We start from the raw sequence: 15,254 nt of genomic DNA on the forward strand, positions 1-15,254 counted from the left end.
ACGTGCTTCTAAACCGCATCGTATTTGTCATGGGGATATATGCCATGCAGAGTCATTACAAAAAGCATCCGGAAATTTTCAGTACAGCTAACATGGCAGATACATCATAAATAACATGGCAGATCCAGTACAACTTACATGGCAAATCCAGTACAACTAACATGGCAGATCCAGTACAACTAACATGGCATATTTAGTATAAAGTAGCATGGCATATTTAGTATAAAATAGCATGGCTTATCTAGTATAAAATAGCATTGCATATTTGGTATAAAATAGCATGGCAGATTAACTACACATAACATGGCAGATTAAGTACCCATAACATGGCAAATGCATTTATCCATTCAATGAATTTTCCTTCTACTTCTGTCCCCCCTCAAGAGTCATTCTCCCAATTAAAAAAATCCCATCGTATAGGGGTACAAAACAAAATGTCCACATGGACCATGTCACAGTGCCCCAATTTTTGCTCATGGATTTCCCGCCCCTTTCTTCGTTTTCTTGTGTTTTGCTTGAATCTCCAGTCCCGACTTGTACCTTATCTCTCTCAGACGACCCTTTGTGATGGAACGGGGTGGGTTCCTGACCTGGGTTTGTGTGCTTGCTGTTCCAGATCCTATCTCCGAGTTTTCAGACGATGGCCCCGTGGATGAAGGCACACTTGATGTGCGGGGGAACCGGTGTAAGGCTTCCTCGGCTTTCCTTTTTTTGATCTCATCAAGCTCTCTTTTCAGTGCCTTCCTGTGTTTTTCTGCGACTCTCGCTATGTCATCACTCTTGGACGCTTCATCAATTAGCTCAGCATAGTTCTTTGTCAGCACAACGTGCCTCACGGCTTCCATGGTTGACTCAGGTCTCTCGTCATGCACAACCAGAACTGCGTGTGTTGTCTGTGGCACCAACGCGTCGTCAGCGTCCCAAGTCCATCACCTCCTTATGAAATGACGGGGCATGCGTGTCACAGCGTTCATGTCCATGACTTTTAGTATGTGACAGCACACAATGCCGTCCCGTTCGAATTTGCAGCATTGGCAGTAGTACTCGCCTTCGCCTATCGAGGCTCTGACGAAGTAGTTCCTTCCTTTGTCCGCGTCTTCAGGTTCTGAATCTGACATGCCCAAAATAGAACACACCTTGAACGTATGTTCGTCCACCCGGAAAGCCGTGAACATGCTGGCACGCTTTATTTCTTCCTGGAATCTGCAAGTTTTGTGTGTTTTCTGTTAAACTTTCGTGCGATCTTTTTCTTGTACACCCTTATGTTGTCATGGAAATAGAAATACATTTTGTTTGAACATGGCAAACATAGTTCATTGAACATGGCAAATATATTACGTTGAACATGGCAAATGCAGTACACTACACATGGCAAATGCATTACAACATACATGGCAATTGCAGTACAACAGACATGGCAATTGCAGTACATTTTCAACTGGATATTGTCATTTCCACACCAACATTCCCCAATGGAAGCACATTGCATAAAACATGGCAACTGCATTTTTTATTAAACATGGCATCTACAGCTGAGTAAACATGTCAATTGCATTTCAAAAAAAAGGGCAGATGCATTTCATTAAACATGGCAACTGCATTTCAGCATATGTGTCGCCAATATAACATTTTTTTAGCATTTTTTGACATTGGCATTTGCATGCCAACATGCTCCAATGGAAGCACAGCGCATAAAACATGGCAACTGCACTTCATTCAACAAGGGAAATGCACCCGAGCAAGTATGCCAAAACAAAATTTTCATTTTAACATGGCAACTGCATCTGAGTAAGCATGGCAAACAGTATTTCATTAAACATGGCAGCTGCATGTCATGGCAACTGCATTGCACTCTATAAGGCCCCTACTGACTTGGTGCTTTTTATGCAAATAAGACTGTAATGCAACTGACTTACTTGTTAAAGATCTTGTTGGTGTATATCTTGCTCATTTGCCTCTCCATCGGTAAATACGTTAGCAATTTTGGCTGCTTTAGGGCTGTGGTCGCTTCTTGCTGTAGCTCAGATCCCAGAATTTTTTGTTGCAAAGCTGTGTACTGCTTGGCAAACTGTAGCAATGAGTTGCCAGGGCTGACGTACCGCTTTAAAACAACATTGAACCCCTCGCTGCGCTGCGTAGTCTGCAGAAAGGGGAAGAAGCACTGCATGAAGTAGGCCGGCACCCAGTACATTCGCTTCTCCCACAGGCTAACAAGAGTCTCGTTGTCCTGGACTTGATGTGTTTCAGTCATGGCCATCCAGCTCCTTTCAAACTCCTCCACCGTCAAGCTGTGGTCCACGCACAACTCGAATGCCTTGTGCAGCTCTGGACGGTCGGCAAAGAACGGTCCTAGCGTCTCCTCAGCCTTCTTTATAATGTGCCACCTGCAGTGCCTGTGCACTGCCAACGGAAAGACCTCCTCTATGCCTGCATGCATGCTGAAATCTTGGTCCTTATTATGTTCATGGGAGCAAGTCCATCCATGCACTCCAAGAAGGTCTTGAACAGCCAAACGTACCCATCTGTGTCTTCGTTCCGGACGAGGCCGCATCCGAACTGCAACGACTGATTGTGGTTATTTATTCCTATGAACGGAGCGCATGGCATCTTGTACATATTGGTGAGGTACGTCGCGTCGAATGAAATGCAATCTCGGAAATGTTTGTAGGCTCTCCTTGCAGCACCATCCACCCAATACATGTTCCTGACACGGTCCTCATCGTCCAACCTTATCCTGTAGAAGAAATTTGGATCTTCCTTTGCTTTCGCATCGAAGTAGGCTATTGTGGCCCCTATGTCTGCCAACTTGCTCTCTCTACGGTACTTGGCCTGTAGGTTTGTGACGTCAGCTGGTATGTACGGCATGCTACTCAGAGTCCCCTTTTTGCTGTGGATGAGAGATAGTATCTGTACCATTCTTGATGGACCGACGTTACAATCATGTAGCAGCTTTACGAATTTCCTTTCGACGGGGGTGAACCCTCTGTGGGCGGTCAGAAATTTCACCAGGTCGAACTTCTTTATGATTTTGTGGTTGTGCTCGTCAAAATACTCATTGACCACCCATGTTGCTCCATCTACGTTTAGCTTACACCGGACAGGGCACCCCGTCTTGAGAATGATGCCTCTCTTTCGTTCCGGAACGACAGGCGCAACACCTTTCCCCTTCTTGTTCCTCCGTGCCTTGTGACACCTCATCTCACCTCTGCTGTACTCATTAGTTTTCTTAATTTTCCTATGGTACTCGGTGTTGACCGCAAATCCATGGAACTTTGCGTATGCCTGGTAGTATTCCTTTGCTTCTGCGAACGATCCAAATCTCTGCCCAATGTATGGTGGCTGAGGTACCACGATCTCGGATTGCCCACCATCTTCATCCTCTTGTGCGTCGTCGTCAGTTTCATCATTCGCTTCAGTATCGGCGGCAGTTCCATCTACTCGAGTGTTGCTAGTGCTTGTGTTCAAAGGGGTGCTCGTCGGCATTGCTGGAATGATTGCCATTCCCGACTCTGACTCGAAATTGTTTGCGGCATGATAGTCTGCTGGATGGTGGAACGCGTCTTTCGTGCGCTCAGAGCTCCCCGCAATAGATGTCCCCGCACCGCTGTTCACTGTAGTTGTAGGTTCTGTAATAGAAAAAACAAGCACGAGAGTAAGATTTTTTGGTTGAATAAGATGTGTATCACAACGGATCACACCATCTTCGATTGATTTGGCACGACATATTTTCAAACAGCAAGCCGTGAGACTGCGTGTGGACATGTGTGGCAGCTGTAGCTGTCCAGTCATGGCAGGTACTGTTCAACAAACATGGCAACTATTGTTTTGCCTACAAAAAACTACAAACAACAAATGTAGTGATGTTTTTTGTGGTTCAATTTTTTTCCTTACCTTGTTGTGCTGCATTTGGCCATCTTGTGTGGTCTGTGACACCAAAATGTCGTGCTCCACGTGCAATTTGTGAAGCTTGCCACGGGACGTTTGCCGTGTCACCACCAGCGTAATACGCTGTAAGCATAGTAGTGGTTGGTCAATTCATGGCAATTTGCAGTTTGTGCTAGCACGGCAACTGCAGTCGCCCCTGATGTGGCAACTGCAGTTTTACTGGCATGGCAACTATAGTTGCATCGGCATGGCAACCGCAGTTGTTCCTCCATGGCAACTGCAGTTGCGATGACATGGCAACTGTAGTTGCTCTGGCATGGCAACTGCAGTTGTTTCTCCATGGCAACTGCAAGTGTCCACTGATGGCAACAACAGTTGTCCAGGGATGGCAAATGTAGTTTTAAATTCATGGCAATTGTAGAAGTCCAGTCATGGCAATTTGGAGCTGCCAACTATGCCCCTTCTGCTAATTGAACATCCGCAACTTCACTTTTTTTATGGACTGACCTGTGTATGACGTCGATGGCAGGTACATGGGTGCTGGCTGATGCCACGTGCTGCATGAAGGCCCTGCATTTTCACCCGTGATAACTCGTGAGTCCTCTTGCCAGTTTTTTTGCATGTCCATTTTTCACGTCCACAACAGTATGTGTTTTTTTGGTTTTGCATTACCTTGATTAGTCATACTAGCTAGTTGAGGTTGGTTGCCCGTAAATATGTCAGTGTTAGCGCCTTGTGACTGAACTTGCCATGGGGCCCCCCTGAGAGTGTTTTGGTCATAAGAACCTGCAAAAAAATGGGAGTGTAGGACATAAGTAGGATGTCATCTTCATCATTGCGAAGTTGGCAACTGCTCTCTTCTTTTTGTTACCACGCATCATACCTACGCCTGCATACTGTTCTAGTAGTGGCAGCAACGGCCCTGCAGTGATGAGTTGACTATACTCTGCTGCATCCCAAGGCGGTGTTTCTGGCCTTTGAGAACCCCAAGCATCAGCGCCACCTTCGCGATTCATCCTTTCCGCGTCTCGATTCTTTTCCGACATGTTCTCAATCACTGGATGATCAAAAAGGCATCAATAATCCACAAGAATTGTATTCTTCTGCTGCTTGCACATGGAAGATAGGGATGGCAAGCAACAGGTCAAAATAGGTGGCAATTGTCATCATACACAAGCGGCAACTGTCGTTACACACAAGTGGCAATTATTTTTTCCCACCCTCTTCATTCAAAAAATCGTCCTTCCTGCCCTTTTTTAGGGATTCCTACTCATCCATTTCATACCCAACTACTTAAGTGCCTAAACTAGGCACCTAAGTTAACCCCAAACGTAGTACATGGCAGATCTGGTGTATTCTGCCTGGCAATTGCGAATATACACCGAACCATGCAGTGTTCTACCCCTATAGTATGGACCCAGTACAAGATCGGGAGATTTTCAGCCTTAAGGATGAGAGGGAAGGACGAGATCGAGAATTTTCACCTGGTTTTAGTTGATCGTGTCTGGAGGGCTGGATTGGAGTGGGCGGCTGGGGATGGGAAGGGTTAGGGTGTGGTTTGGGGTCGGAGCTCCCTACGGATCTGCCCTGGTTGCCATGGCAACCAGGGATGGCCGGCGACGGATGTCGGGGTTCGAGAGGTGGGGGACGATGGCGGCGTACGAGAGAGGGGATGGATCGGAGGCGTGGATCGGCTGGGTCGTGCGGGCAGCCGGTCTTCTGGCCCGGACGGGGCAGTGCGGGCGGGGTTGCCACACACCGGACGTGCGGGTCGTGCTTTTGTGCGCTCGGACGTGGTCGTGCGGGCCGATCCCCGTCTATGCCGCACGAGGCGTGCGGGCGGGTTCCTATCGACGCCACACGTGTGGCAGTTATTCGGACCCTTAACTATACCTGGCCCATCAACAAAACATTCAATTTTTGCAAGTACTTGAAACTGGGTGCGTATGGGCAGCCAAGTAGCCGGTGTGGCTGCTGGTCCGGTCCGGACCACGCATGTGTCACCAATGCGGGCATGTGACTTGCTGGAGCGCGCACGCGGCTGGACCCCCCACCGTATCTGCGTCCCGCTACTTGGGTTGAGGCAGTCAACCCTAGATCGGTCCATCTCAGCACGCACAAAAACAGAAAATGATTCGTCTGCATGAGGTGCGGTGCGTGCCGACAAATTACATAAATCCATCGAGGATAAGAAACAATCATGCTCACAAGTTTATTCAAATGTATATTTGTTCCCGGTTGGTGGTTACATGGAGTCGTACCTGGCTAGCTAACGGCGCCAACTCCCCCTCTACACACTTTCTTGAGTCATTATCAATTCATTTGGTATCATCTACGTATACATATACTCCAAAATGATGCTAAAAAAATGATGCTCGTGGCAGAAAAATGCTGCGCGAATCATTTCGCACCTGCAGCGCACACGTCCGTCCACTCATCATCGCACCCGAACGGATTAGACAAACGGCTCAAAAGGCTTTCCCCCGGGGCTCCACCCCATCGTAACGTTCACCCACCAGGACCCTACCCACCCCACCACAGCATGGGGAAATGGCACTGGCCCCACCTGTCAGCGAGTGAGCAACTGGTAGCAGCAGTGCCGACGGCAGCACAGTCTTCTTCACTCCACTCATCCACTCCGCTCCCCTCTGCTGCGCGTCTGCTGCTAAAATGGATGCTCCACATAAAAGACGCAAGGGAGGGCGCGTGAGTCATCAAACCCCCCACTGCCCGCGCCAGCCAGCCGCGGCAATAATAAGAACTCGGCCGCCTCCTGCCATGCCGCACGCTACCACGCTAGGATCGAGTAGCTCGTAGCGTAGCCGTGCGAGGGAGGGAGGGAGGTGGGTCGATGCCCGCGGCCGTGGAGCGACAGCAACCGCGAGCCGGTGGTGTTCTCCATGGGGAATAAGAAGGGCGGGTCGTCGTGGCTCACCGCCGTCAAGCGGGCCTTCCGCTCGCCGTCCAAGGAGGACAGCCCCAAGAAGTCTGCACGCCTCCGCGAGGACCCTGACGCCGACGAGGACAAGGTCGTCCCCTACCCTTCCCCCGTTTCTTCTCTCAATGCATCTCCTCTCTGGCCGTCCTTCTCGGCGTTCGATTCTTGGTTAGTCCTTACGAGTTAATGCATGACTGACGCTGTGTCTCGTGCGCTCGCACCGCGCAGACCAAGAGGGAGAGGAGGAGATGGCTCTTCAGGAGATCCTCGTCCCCGTCTCCGTCTCCGGCGTCTGCCCCCGCGCCGCCGGAGCAGCAGCAGTCGGCGGCGAGGTCCGCACCTGCACCCGCTGTGACGGACGAGCAGCGTCACGCCATCGCGCTCGCCGTGGCGACCGCGGCGACGGCCGAGGCTGCCGTGGCCACGGCGCAGGCGGCGGCCGAGGTCGTCCGCCTGACCCGCCCCTCCAGCTTCGTGCGGGAGCACTACGCGGCCATCGTCGTGCAGACCGCCTTCCGTGGCTACCTGGTAGCTAACTGCCTGCAATGGCTGCGCCTAGCTTGCCGTCGATCTCATTCTCCCTCGAGGTGTTTGCCGTAACGCGTTTCTGCCCTTGCACAGGCGAGGCGTGCTCTGCGCGCGCTCAAGGGGCTGGTGAAGCTGCAGGCGCTGGTGCGTGGGCACAACGTGCGGAAGCAGGCCAACATGACGCTGCGGTGCATGCAGGCGCTGGTGCGCGTCCAGGCGCGGGTGCGCGACCAGCGGATGCGACTCTCCCAGGAGTCCCTGTCCGCCGCCGGTGCGGCCGCCTGCGGCAGCAGCAAATCCTCCTACAGCGTTGACACATCCGCTTTCTGGGACTCCAAGTACACCCAAGAATACGCGGAACGCCGCTCTGTGGTCCGTCTCTACCAAACCAGCATTCGCATCTGTCGATCTCGTGGCGCCGCTTGTTAGTACAAGTTTGATGGTGATGGATTGATTGGGTTGCAGGAGCGGTCGCGAGACGGCAGCAGCTTCGCCGCCGAAGACTGGGACGACCGGCCGCGGACGATAGAGGAGATTCAGGCGATGCTGCAGACGAGGAAAGACGCTGCTCTCAAGCGTGAGAGAGCGCTCTCATACGCCTTTTCTCATCAAGTAAGAAACTCAGTGCATTTGAAGTTTTGACAAAAAATGTTATAGCTGTTCGATCTTATTGTTTGATGTTGTGTGTTGGCTTAAAGATTTGGAGGAACCCCGCGCCGTCAGTCGAGGAGGAGATGGACGTCGACGGGCAGCCGCGCTGGGCGGAGAGGTGGATGGCGTCGCGCGCGTCGTTTGATACAAACAGGAGCAGCGCCCGAACTGCCGCGGCGGCAGCAGCTGCGGCACCAGGGCGCGCGTCCACGGACCACCGCGACCAGGTCAAGACGTTGGAGATCGACACCGCGCGGCCATTCTCCTACTCCACGCCTCGCCGGCATGCCCCGCCGTCGCAGCACGGGAGCGGCTCGCCGATGCACCGTGCGCACCACCAGGCTTCTGTCACGCCGTCACCGGGGAAGGCGAGGCCACCGATCCAGGTGCGCTCCGCGAGCCCGCGAGTGGAGCGCGGCACAGGAGGTGGAGGGGGAAGCTACACGCCGAGCTTGCACTCCCAGCGCCACGCGTCCTCCGGCTCGGCGGTCCCGAACTACATGGCGGCCACGGAATCTGCGAAGGCACGTATCCGCTCCCAGAGCGCGCCACGGCAACGCCCTGCAACCCCGGAGCGCGACCGGCCACAGACGGCCTATAACCCCGCCGGAGGAAGCGCCAAGAAGCGGCTGTCGTTCCCCGTCCCTCAGGACCCGTACGGCGTTGGGTACGCGCAGAGCCTGCGGAGCCCGAGCTTCAAGAGCGCGACGGGGCGGTTCACCTCCGAGCAGCGGTCCACCGTGTCTTCTCTGTCGTGCGCAGAGAGCGTCGGCGGGGAACCAGTCTCCCCGTCGTCCACCACTGACCTCAGCCGCTGGCTCCGTTGAGTTGAGCCGCCGGCGAGGTGTTCGTTGTAATACCTGCGTTGCTAATTTTCTCGTAATCTCCTCGGAGAAAAACGACCTTCTCGTAATCTATTTTTTTGCTGCCTTTTGGTGTCATTCTGTTAGGTGGGGCTTGAGTGTCAGGGCGCAGGCTGTAAAGGGCAGTTCGTTAGTTGGGTCCTGTTGGAGTTCGGGAAAGCGGTAAAAGCGCTGGCTTTTCGCGCCTTGCGTGGATACAACGGGAGATGCTTAGAAAAATAAACAGAATTTTTTTAAAGCACCGATGCCTATTTTTATAAAAGAGACGCTTAGTTAAGCGTTTATCTTGTACAAATAAGCACCAGTGCTTAAGAAAAGTCTGGTTTATTTCTCTAAGCACCTCTCTTAAGCACCTTTCATTGTACAAGGCCTTAGAGCAACTACCCAGCAATACATGTAGACTCGTAAAATTCCGGCGAGTATGCGGGCTCGGTCCAATTTTCCGATCAGAAAAGAGCCCGCATACTCGCTCGGCCCGCAACTTTTTTTGCCGTGGCCCGCAAACCGCACGCCCCGACCGCTATATCTGCGGTTCCGTGATTCGTTTGCGGATCCAAACCCTATCTCCTGCCACCACCGAGTCACGCGATTCCCTTTCCCCTTCTCCACATTTCTCGCCGCCGGTGACCACCCGCCCCACCTCCAACCGCCATATGGGGCCGAATGTGGAGCTCCGGACGCGGCACCGGCAGCAGATCCGGTGGCGGAAGGGACCCGGAGCGCGAGCGGCGCGTCCGGTCGGACTGCGCGAGGAAGCGCGGGGCCCGGAAGTGGACCAAGCACGCATGTCGCCGCCGGCGAGCTTCCAGCGGAGCAAGACCGATGAGTACGACCGCCGGCGCGTGTCCTCCTCCGCGAGATCTTCGTACGCCGGGAGCTCCTCCTCCTCCGGCACGGGCCTTCTCCCCATGAAGAGGGAGTGGTCGGAGGACGAGGGGGAGCCGGAGGAGCCGGGCGCATTCACCTTCGTCCTCGTGAAGGAGGAACCCGCTCCGCTCGGCCGCCATGGAGTCGTCGGGCCAGAAGACTACGTCGCCGACGTCGACACCGTTGCGGCCGCCATCGCCGAGCGGACCGTGTGCGAGAAGGCGGAGCACCGGCGCCACGCCGAAGAGCTTGAAGCCCTTCAGTGGCGGGAGGCGGTCGCCGCCAACCTCGCCGCCAAGGAGAAGGAGGATGAGTGGCGCCGCATCCGCGAGGAGCAGGCGGCGAAGTATGTCGACATGTGCAGCTTTCGGCGAGGAGGATTGAGCGTCCTTCTCCACGGCGTTGTCCATTTGTCGTGACCTCGCCGCCGTCAGATCCGACCCCCTCTAGTACTAGTTAACGTAGTATGTAGTATGAACAATGCTTGTAGTTTGTTGATCATCTATGTAGTATGTGATGAACTATGTTTGTGCAATTTCTCCTGCTAAAGTGTTTTTTAATTATGCAGGTTTAGATACGGTTTCTGTTCGGACGCGGTAGTTTTCGACCCGCAAACGCGATCTTTGTGAAACCGCAAACGCGTTTTGCGGGTCAAGTTTTTGTGGGGTCTGCTAGAGTTGCTCTTAGAGCATCTCCAGCCGTTGGCCCCCAGGGGGCGCATAAAAACACCGTCTGGGAACGAGCCGACGCTAAAAATCGGCGTGGGGGCTTTCGGGTTCATAGCAGTTGGCATTAGGGGCGCCCCCAGAAGGTGGTTTAAAAAAAGGAATTTGGCTAAAGTTCGATAAACTGGACAAAGGTTCGGCTAAAGTTCGGCAAACATGATATTACATAACAAAGTTTAATAAAAACAGACGCACTACCACTATGGGCCGAAGAACGCACTGAGCGCTGCAAAGTCGCCGACGTCACCGCCATCCCCGTCGTCGTCCTTATCCTCTTTGATGCGGCCGCCGCTGCTGGACCCCTGCCCGGCGTCGCCCTGGAGGACCGGCGGCGGCGCGTCGTCGTCGCTGTCGTCGTCGAGGACGACGACGCCTCCCTCGTCGCGGCCACGACGGTGAACTGCTCGTACGCGCGGCACTGGCGCTCCAGCTCCGTCCATGCACAGTCTTCGCGCGCCCACTTCAAGGCCGCTGCGTCGTCGAGCTCCTCCTTCACGCGCGTCGGCGAGCCCTGGCTCCGTCTTCATGACTGCGAGCCCTGGCTCCATCTTCACGGCGGTGAGCCCCAGCTCCGTCTTCGATTTGACTTAGCGGGGAGGAGCCGAGGAGGAGGCGTGCCCGCTGCCCTCATTGATGACGATGCCGACGATGTGGGTGCGTCGGCCGAGCGGCGTCTCCGCCGCGGGCTCGGCCTTGACGCCGAACACCGCCAACGAGCTGGAGGAGTGGGAAGAGGAGCGGGAGGAGTGGGAGGACGAGGACGAGGAGGAGGAGGAGCCGAACCTCCTGGGCATCCATTGCCCGACGCCCCGGCGGGGGACTGGGGCGGCGGCCGCGGCAGGGTATGTAAGCGGCGGGTCGGTGCCGCCTTCGAGGTGTTGGAGAACCTCGTGCAGCATGCGGCTGTGGACGCCCCACCACAGGTGGCCTCCCTCGCTATTCTTGACGCCCCCCACCATCGGCGCCCCATTGGTGGAGGCCAGCCACCGCTCCTGCCGGTGCTGGAAGTACGGCGCCCACGCCTCGTGGTTGTCGGCGGCGTACTGCGAGAGGGCGCGTTGCTCCTCCGTCAGCGACGCCTGTCGTGGATCTAAGACTGACAGTAGAATGGGGGGTAAGTATGAGGAGGCAAGATCCTAGCTATGGAGGAGTTGTACGCATGAGTTTTACGAGTTCAGGCCCTTCTCGGAGGAAGTAACAGCTCTACGTCTCGGTGCCCCGAGGCGGTCGACTGGATTATATGAGTGTGTGTTTACAAAAGTGCTAACCCCTGTCCTAGAGGAGGAGGGTGGCTTATATAGAGTGCGCCAGGACCCCAACTCCCCTCCGTTACACAGGGTTCAATGTTCATAAAGGAGGGGCGTTACTGGTAATGCCTGCAGTAAAGTGTTATAAATGCCCATAAAGCTATGGTTTAAGTCTTGACCGTTGCAGAGTGGAGAGTTTCTCATCTTCTGGTGGTCAAGTGTCTTCAAGGTGGTCGAGTGAGCGCATCTTCATGGTCGAGTGGACGATGGTTTCTCTTCGACTGCTTCTGATTCTTTGCAGAGATGTCCTTGGGGAGGGTATGTCGGACAGGTCCATGACCCTACCCTAACTACATAGCTTCATCATTAGCCCCCGAATGGATCAGGGTTTGGGTGGGAAAGGAGTTGGGAACACTTCCGACCCATTCTTTGTGTTACAAGTATATCCTGTTCTGGAACAATGAGTTGAGGTGACGACGTCGACTCCTTTCTCAGTCGCCGTGGTCCATTCTTGGTTTTTGTCGAGTGAATTTTCACGGTAGAATTCGGAATGATGATGCAGAGGATGTTTGTCTTCAGTCTGACAGGTTGTTCTGCTCTCCGCGGATCTCGCGGGATTCAAATTTTGGGAAGCGCGCCAAACGGACGGAAACGAGGTTATCGGTACGGATTAGGCAAGTCTCCTCGATCCCCGCGGCACCTTTTTCGCCACGTATTGCACGCGCGACTGTTGCGGGATTTGTTTAGATCGCTTGGGTCCACCCGTCAGTCACTCGGATGACGACCTTATAAAAGGCCTCGGACTAGGCCTCTGCCCCGTGCGCTCCCATTCTCTCTTCTTCTCTCAATCTCTCCGCCACGCTCGCTTCCGCCCTCATCGCTGGACCTTTACTCGAGCTCGACTTGCCGACATGGGGAAGGAGAGGACGGTGGCGCTGGAACACGCGAAGAAGGCGACAGCGAAGGCGAAGGGCAAGCGGACCAGCCGGGGTGGATCCTCGTCGAGATCCGGCCTGCCGGCGGGCTGGATCCAGGGCGACTGGATCCGCTCGACAATCACCCAGGACGACCTCGATGACCTGGTGGAGGGGGGACTGATCCCCCACAAGTCAGCACGGCTCCCGGGGGATGAAACCGAGCCGCAGCCGAGGGAGGGTGAGTGTGTTCTCCTCGCCACTCATGTAGATTGCGGATTCTCACTGCCCCCATCCTTTCTTCCGGTTTTTTTGAACTTCTTTGGGGATCAACTCCACCATTTCACCCCAAACACTATAGTATATATGGCCGCTTTTGTGTCGATGTGCGAAAACTTCTTGGGTTGTCGACCGCACTGGGGCCTTTTCAAACACATCTTCACCTGCCGATCCCAGTCGGTCAAAAAGGCCAAGTCGAGTGACGAGAGGACACAAGTGATCTAGATGTGCGGGGGTCTGGGGATCCAGATGAGGAGCAAGAGTACTTTCCCAGCCATGATTCTTCCCGACTCGGTCCGGGGTTGGCAGTCGACTTGGTTCTACTGCAAGGATCGGCCGACCCCCGGCCAGTCGACTAGACTTCCTCCTTTTTTTGGCTCGAGTGGAGAAGCCCACCCCCCTGAAGGTAGTTCCAGAAGAGAAGGCGCAAGTCAAGGTGCTGGTCGAGCGGGTCGTCTAGCTTGTCTGTGATGGGGTGACCGGGATGGACCTGCTGGAGGTCTTTCTCGGTCGACGCATCCAACCTCTTCAGGCGCGCGATCATCCGATGTGGATGTATTCTGGGCTCGAGGATTCCACTCGGATCCACCCGGAGGACGTCAGCGAGGACACCTTAGAGAAGTGGTTGATGGGGATCACCAGCAATAAAGACAACCCTCGGGGGTCTAGGAGGGTGATTCCATTCGACAACTCGCACCAGCCGGAGCAGGTATAATTCTGTCTTATCGAGTATCTTTTCGATTCACCGAGTGACATCTTGTTTATGGTCGATTGAATTTCCTTTGATCATTGTCCTTTCAGGCCCTCATCGACATGTACTCAATGCCCAACGGAGTGCAGGACCAAGAGGCTGAGGAAGAAAGGAGCGGTGGCGAGAGCGGCGAGGAGCATTCGGAGGCCGAGGAAGACGAGGAGAGCGATGAATCGACTGGTGATGAAGAAGTCGACTCGCCTCCTCACAGGGAGAGGAGATCCAAACAAGCCCACGACTAGGCGAGTGCTCCGGACTTAGTGGTCACGCCGACTGGTCAGTCTTCGAAGCGTCCTAGGACGTCTTCCCCAACGCCGGCTGAGAAGGCTCCAAAGCAGTCCAAAGTTGCGCCGCCTCCAGCGCCGAAAGCCACCTCTTCCAAACTGCCAAAAGCTTTGCCCAGGATCAAAGTGACTGTTCCTACTATCTCCGGGTAACCATCTGACTTGTCTTTTTCATCAACTCGATTAACCAGACGTAACCGATTGAATACGGGTCTTTGCAGTGCTGCTACATCAGGAACCTCTTCTTTCCAGTACCGAGACAAGGAAATGGAAGATGTTGTAACCTCCAACCCAGGTATAAACTCTTGTGATCTTGTTCTGGATTCTTTGGTCGACTGCGTTCGTGTGGTTCACTTGGGGTCGAATGATCTGCCTTGCAGCTCCACCCAACATCATTGATCTTCCAGATGACGATGAAGATGTGGCTCCTAAGCCCAGGAAGAGCAAGAAGGTAGCAGCTGGCAGGGTGGCTCGGCAAGAACCAACTCCAACACCTCCCGTCCGTCAAGCTGAAGACGCGGGCAGGGCCTCTGTGACGTTCGCTGCACCCTTGTCGAGTGGGCCTCCCGCACCGTCGACTGCACCTGTGGTTCCTTCAACTGTCCAACTCCACGCCACAGAGCTCCAAGCCATCGCACCTGGGTCGTCTGCACACTTTTTCACCAGCTACCCCGTCCCGGACAACCAGTCGAAAGCGGCTGCGGAAGCCATTCGACAGGCAGACATGATGATGGAGCGGGTGAAGACGGTGCACGAGAATAGCCAGGCTGCCTACGACGCTAGTGCCGCCCTTCGGGCCAATGTCCAGGTGAGTAAACTTTCCGACTGTTTTTGTTCTCGAAAAATCTTCTTCTGCACAATCTCCTGTTGTTTGCGTCGAATTAGAGCACCCACTGGGTGTTTATTGTTTTTGGTAGTTTCGCTCTTCCACTCGGTCTGGGCGAGTGGGATCAGAACCGGTGGGGGCACGCTAAGTGCACCCACTGGGTGTAGTCCCCGAGACCACGGTCGACTGCTGGCAGTCGACTGGGGTCTGAGTTCTTCGTTCTTTTCTTTCTACTCCTTACACTCGACTCCGGCGGGCCGGTCGAGTAAGATCCGAACCGGTGGGGGCACGCCAAGTGCACCCACTGGGTGTAGTCCCCGAGACCGCAGTTGACTGCTGGCAGTCGACTGGGGTCTTAACAGCTTGCTGCTCCCTTTTTTTCAACCTGGTCTGGGCGGACCGGACGAGTTGAGTCTTAGTCAGCGGGGGCACGCCAAGTGCACCCGCTGGGTGTAGCCCCTGAGACCGCAGTCGACTATGTGCAGTCGGCTGGGGT

The 15,254-nt window shown here is 54.3% G+C and overlaps 1 protein-coding gene across 1 annotated transcript; it reads left to right on the plus strand.

The window, feature by feature from the left end:
- The first annotated feature begins 6,586 nt into the window (after positions 1-6,586).
- LOC123147569 (protein IQ-DOMAIN 18) lies at positions 6,587-8,932 on the plus strand. The gene is made up of 5 exons (XM_044566837.1): positions 6,587-6,914; positions 7,052-7,351; positions 7,445-7,723; positions 7,817-7,963; positions 8,050-8,932. The coding sequence occupies exons 1-5, from the start codon at positions 6,786-6,788 to the stop codon at positions 8,827-8,829; spliced, it is 1,635 nt and encodes a 544-aa protein (XP_044422772.1). The 5' UTR covers positions 6,587-6,785; the 3' UTR covers positions 8,830-8,932.
- Positions 8,933-15,254: the final 6,322 nt, after the last annotated feature.

The sequence above is a fragment of the Triticum aestivum genome, chromosome 7A (genome assembly GCF_018294505.1).
Source record: "Triticum aestivum cultivar Chinese Spring chromosome 7A, IWGSC CS RefSeq v2.1, whole genome shotgun sequence".
Classification (NCBI taxonomy): domain Eukaryota; kingdom Viridiplantae; phylum Streptophyta; class Magnoliopsida; order Poales; family Poaceae; genus Triticum; species Triticum aestivum.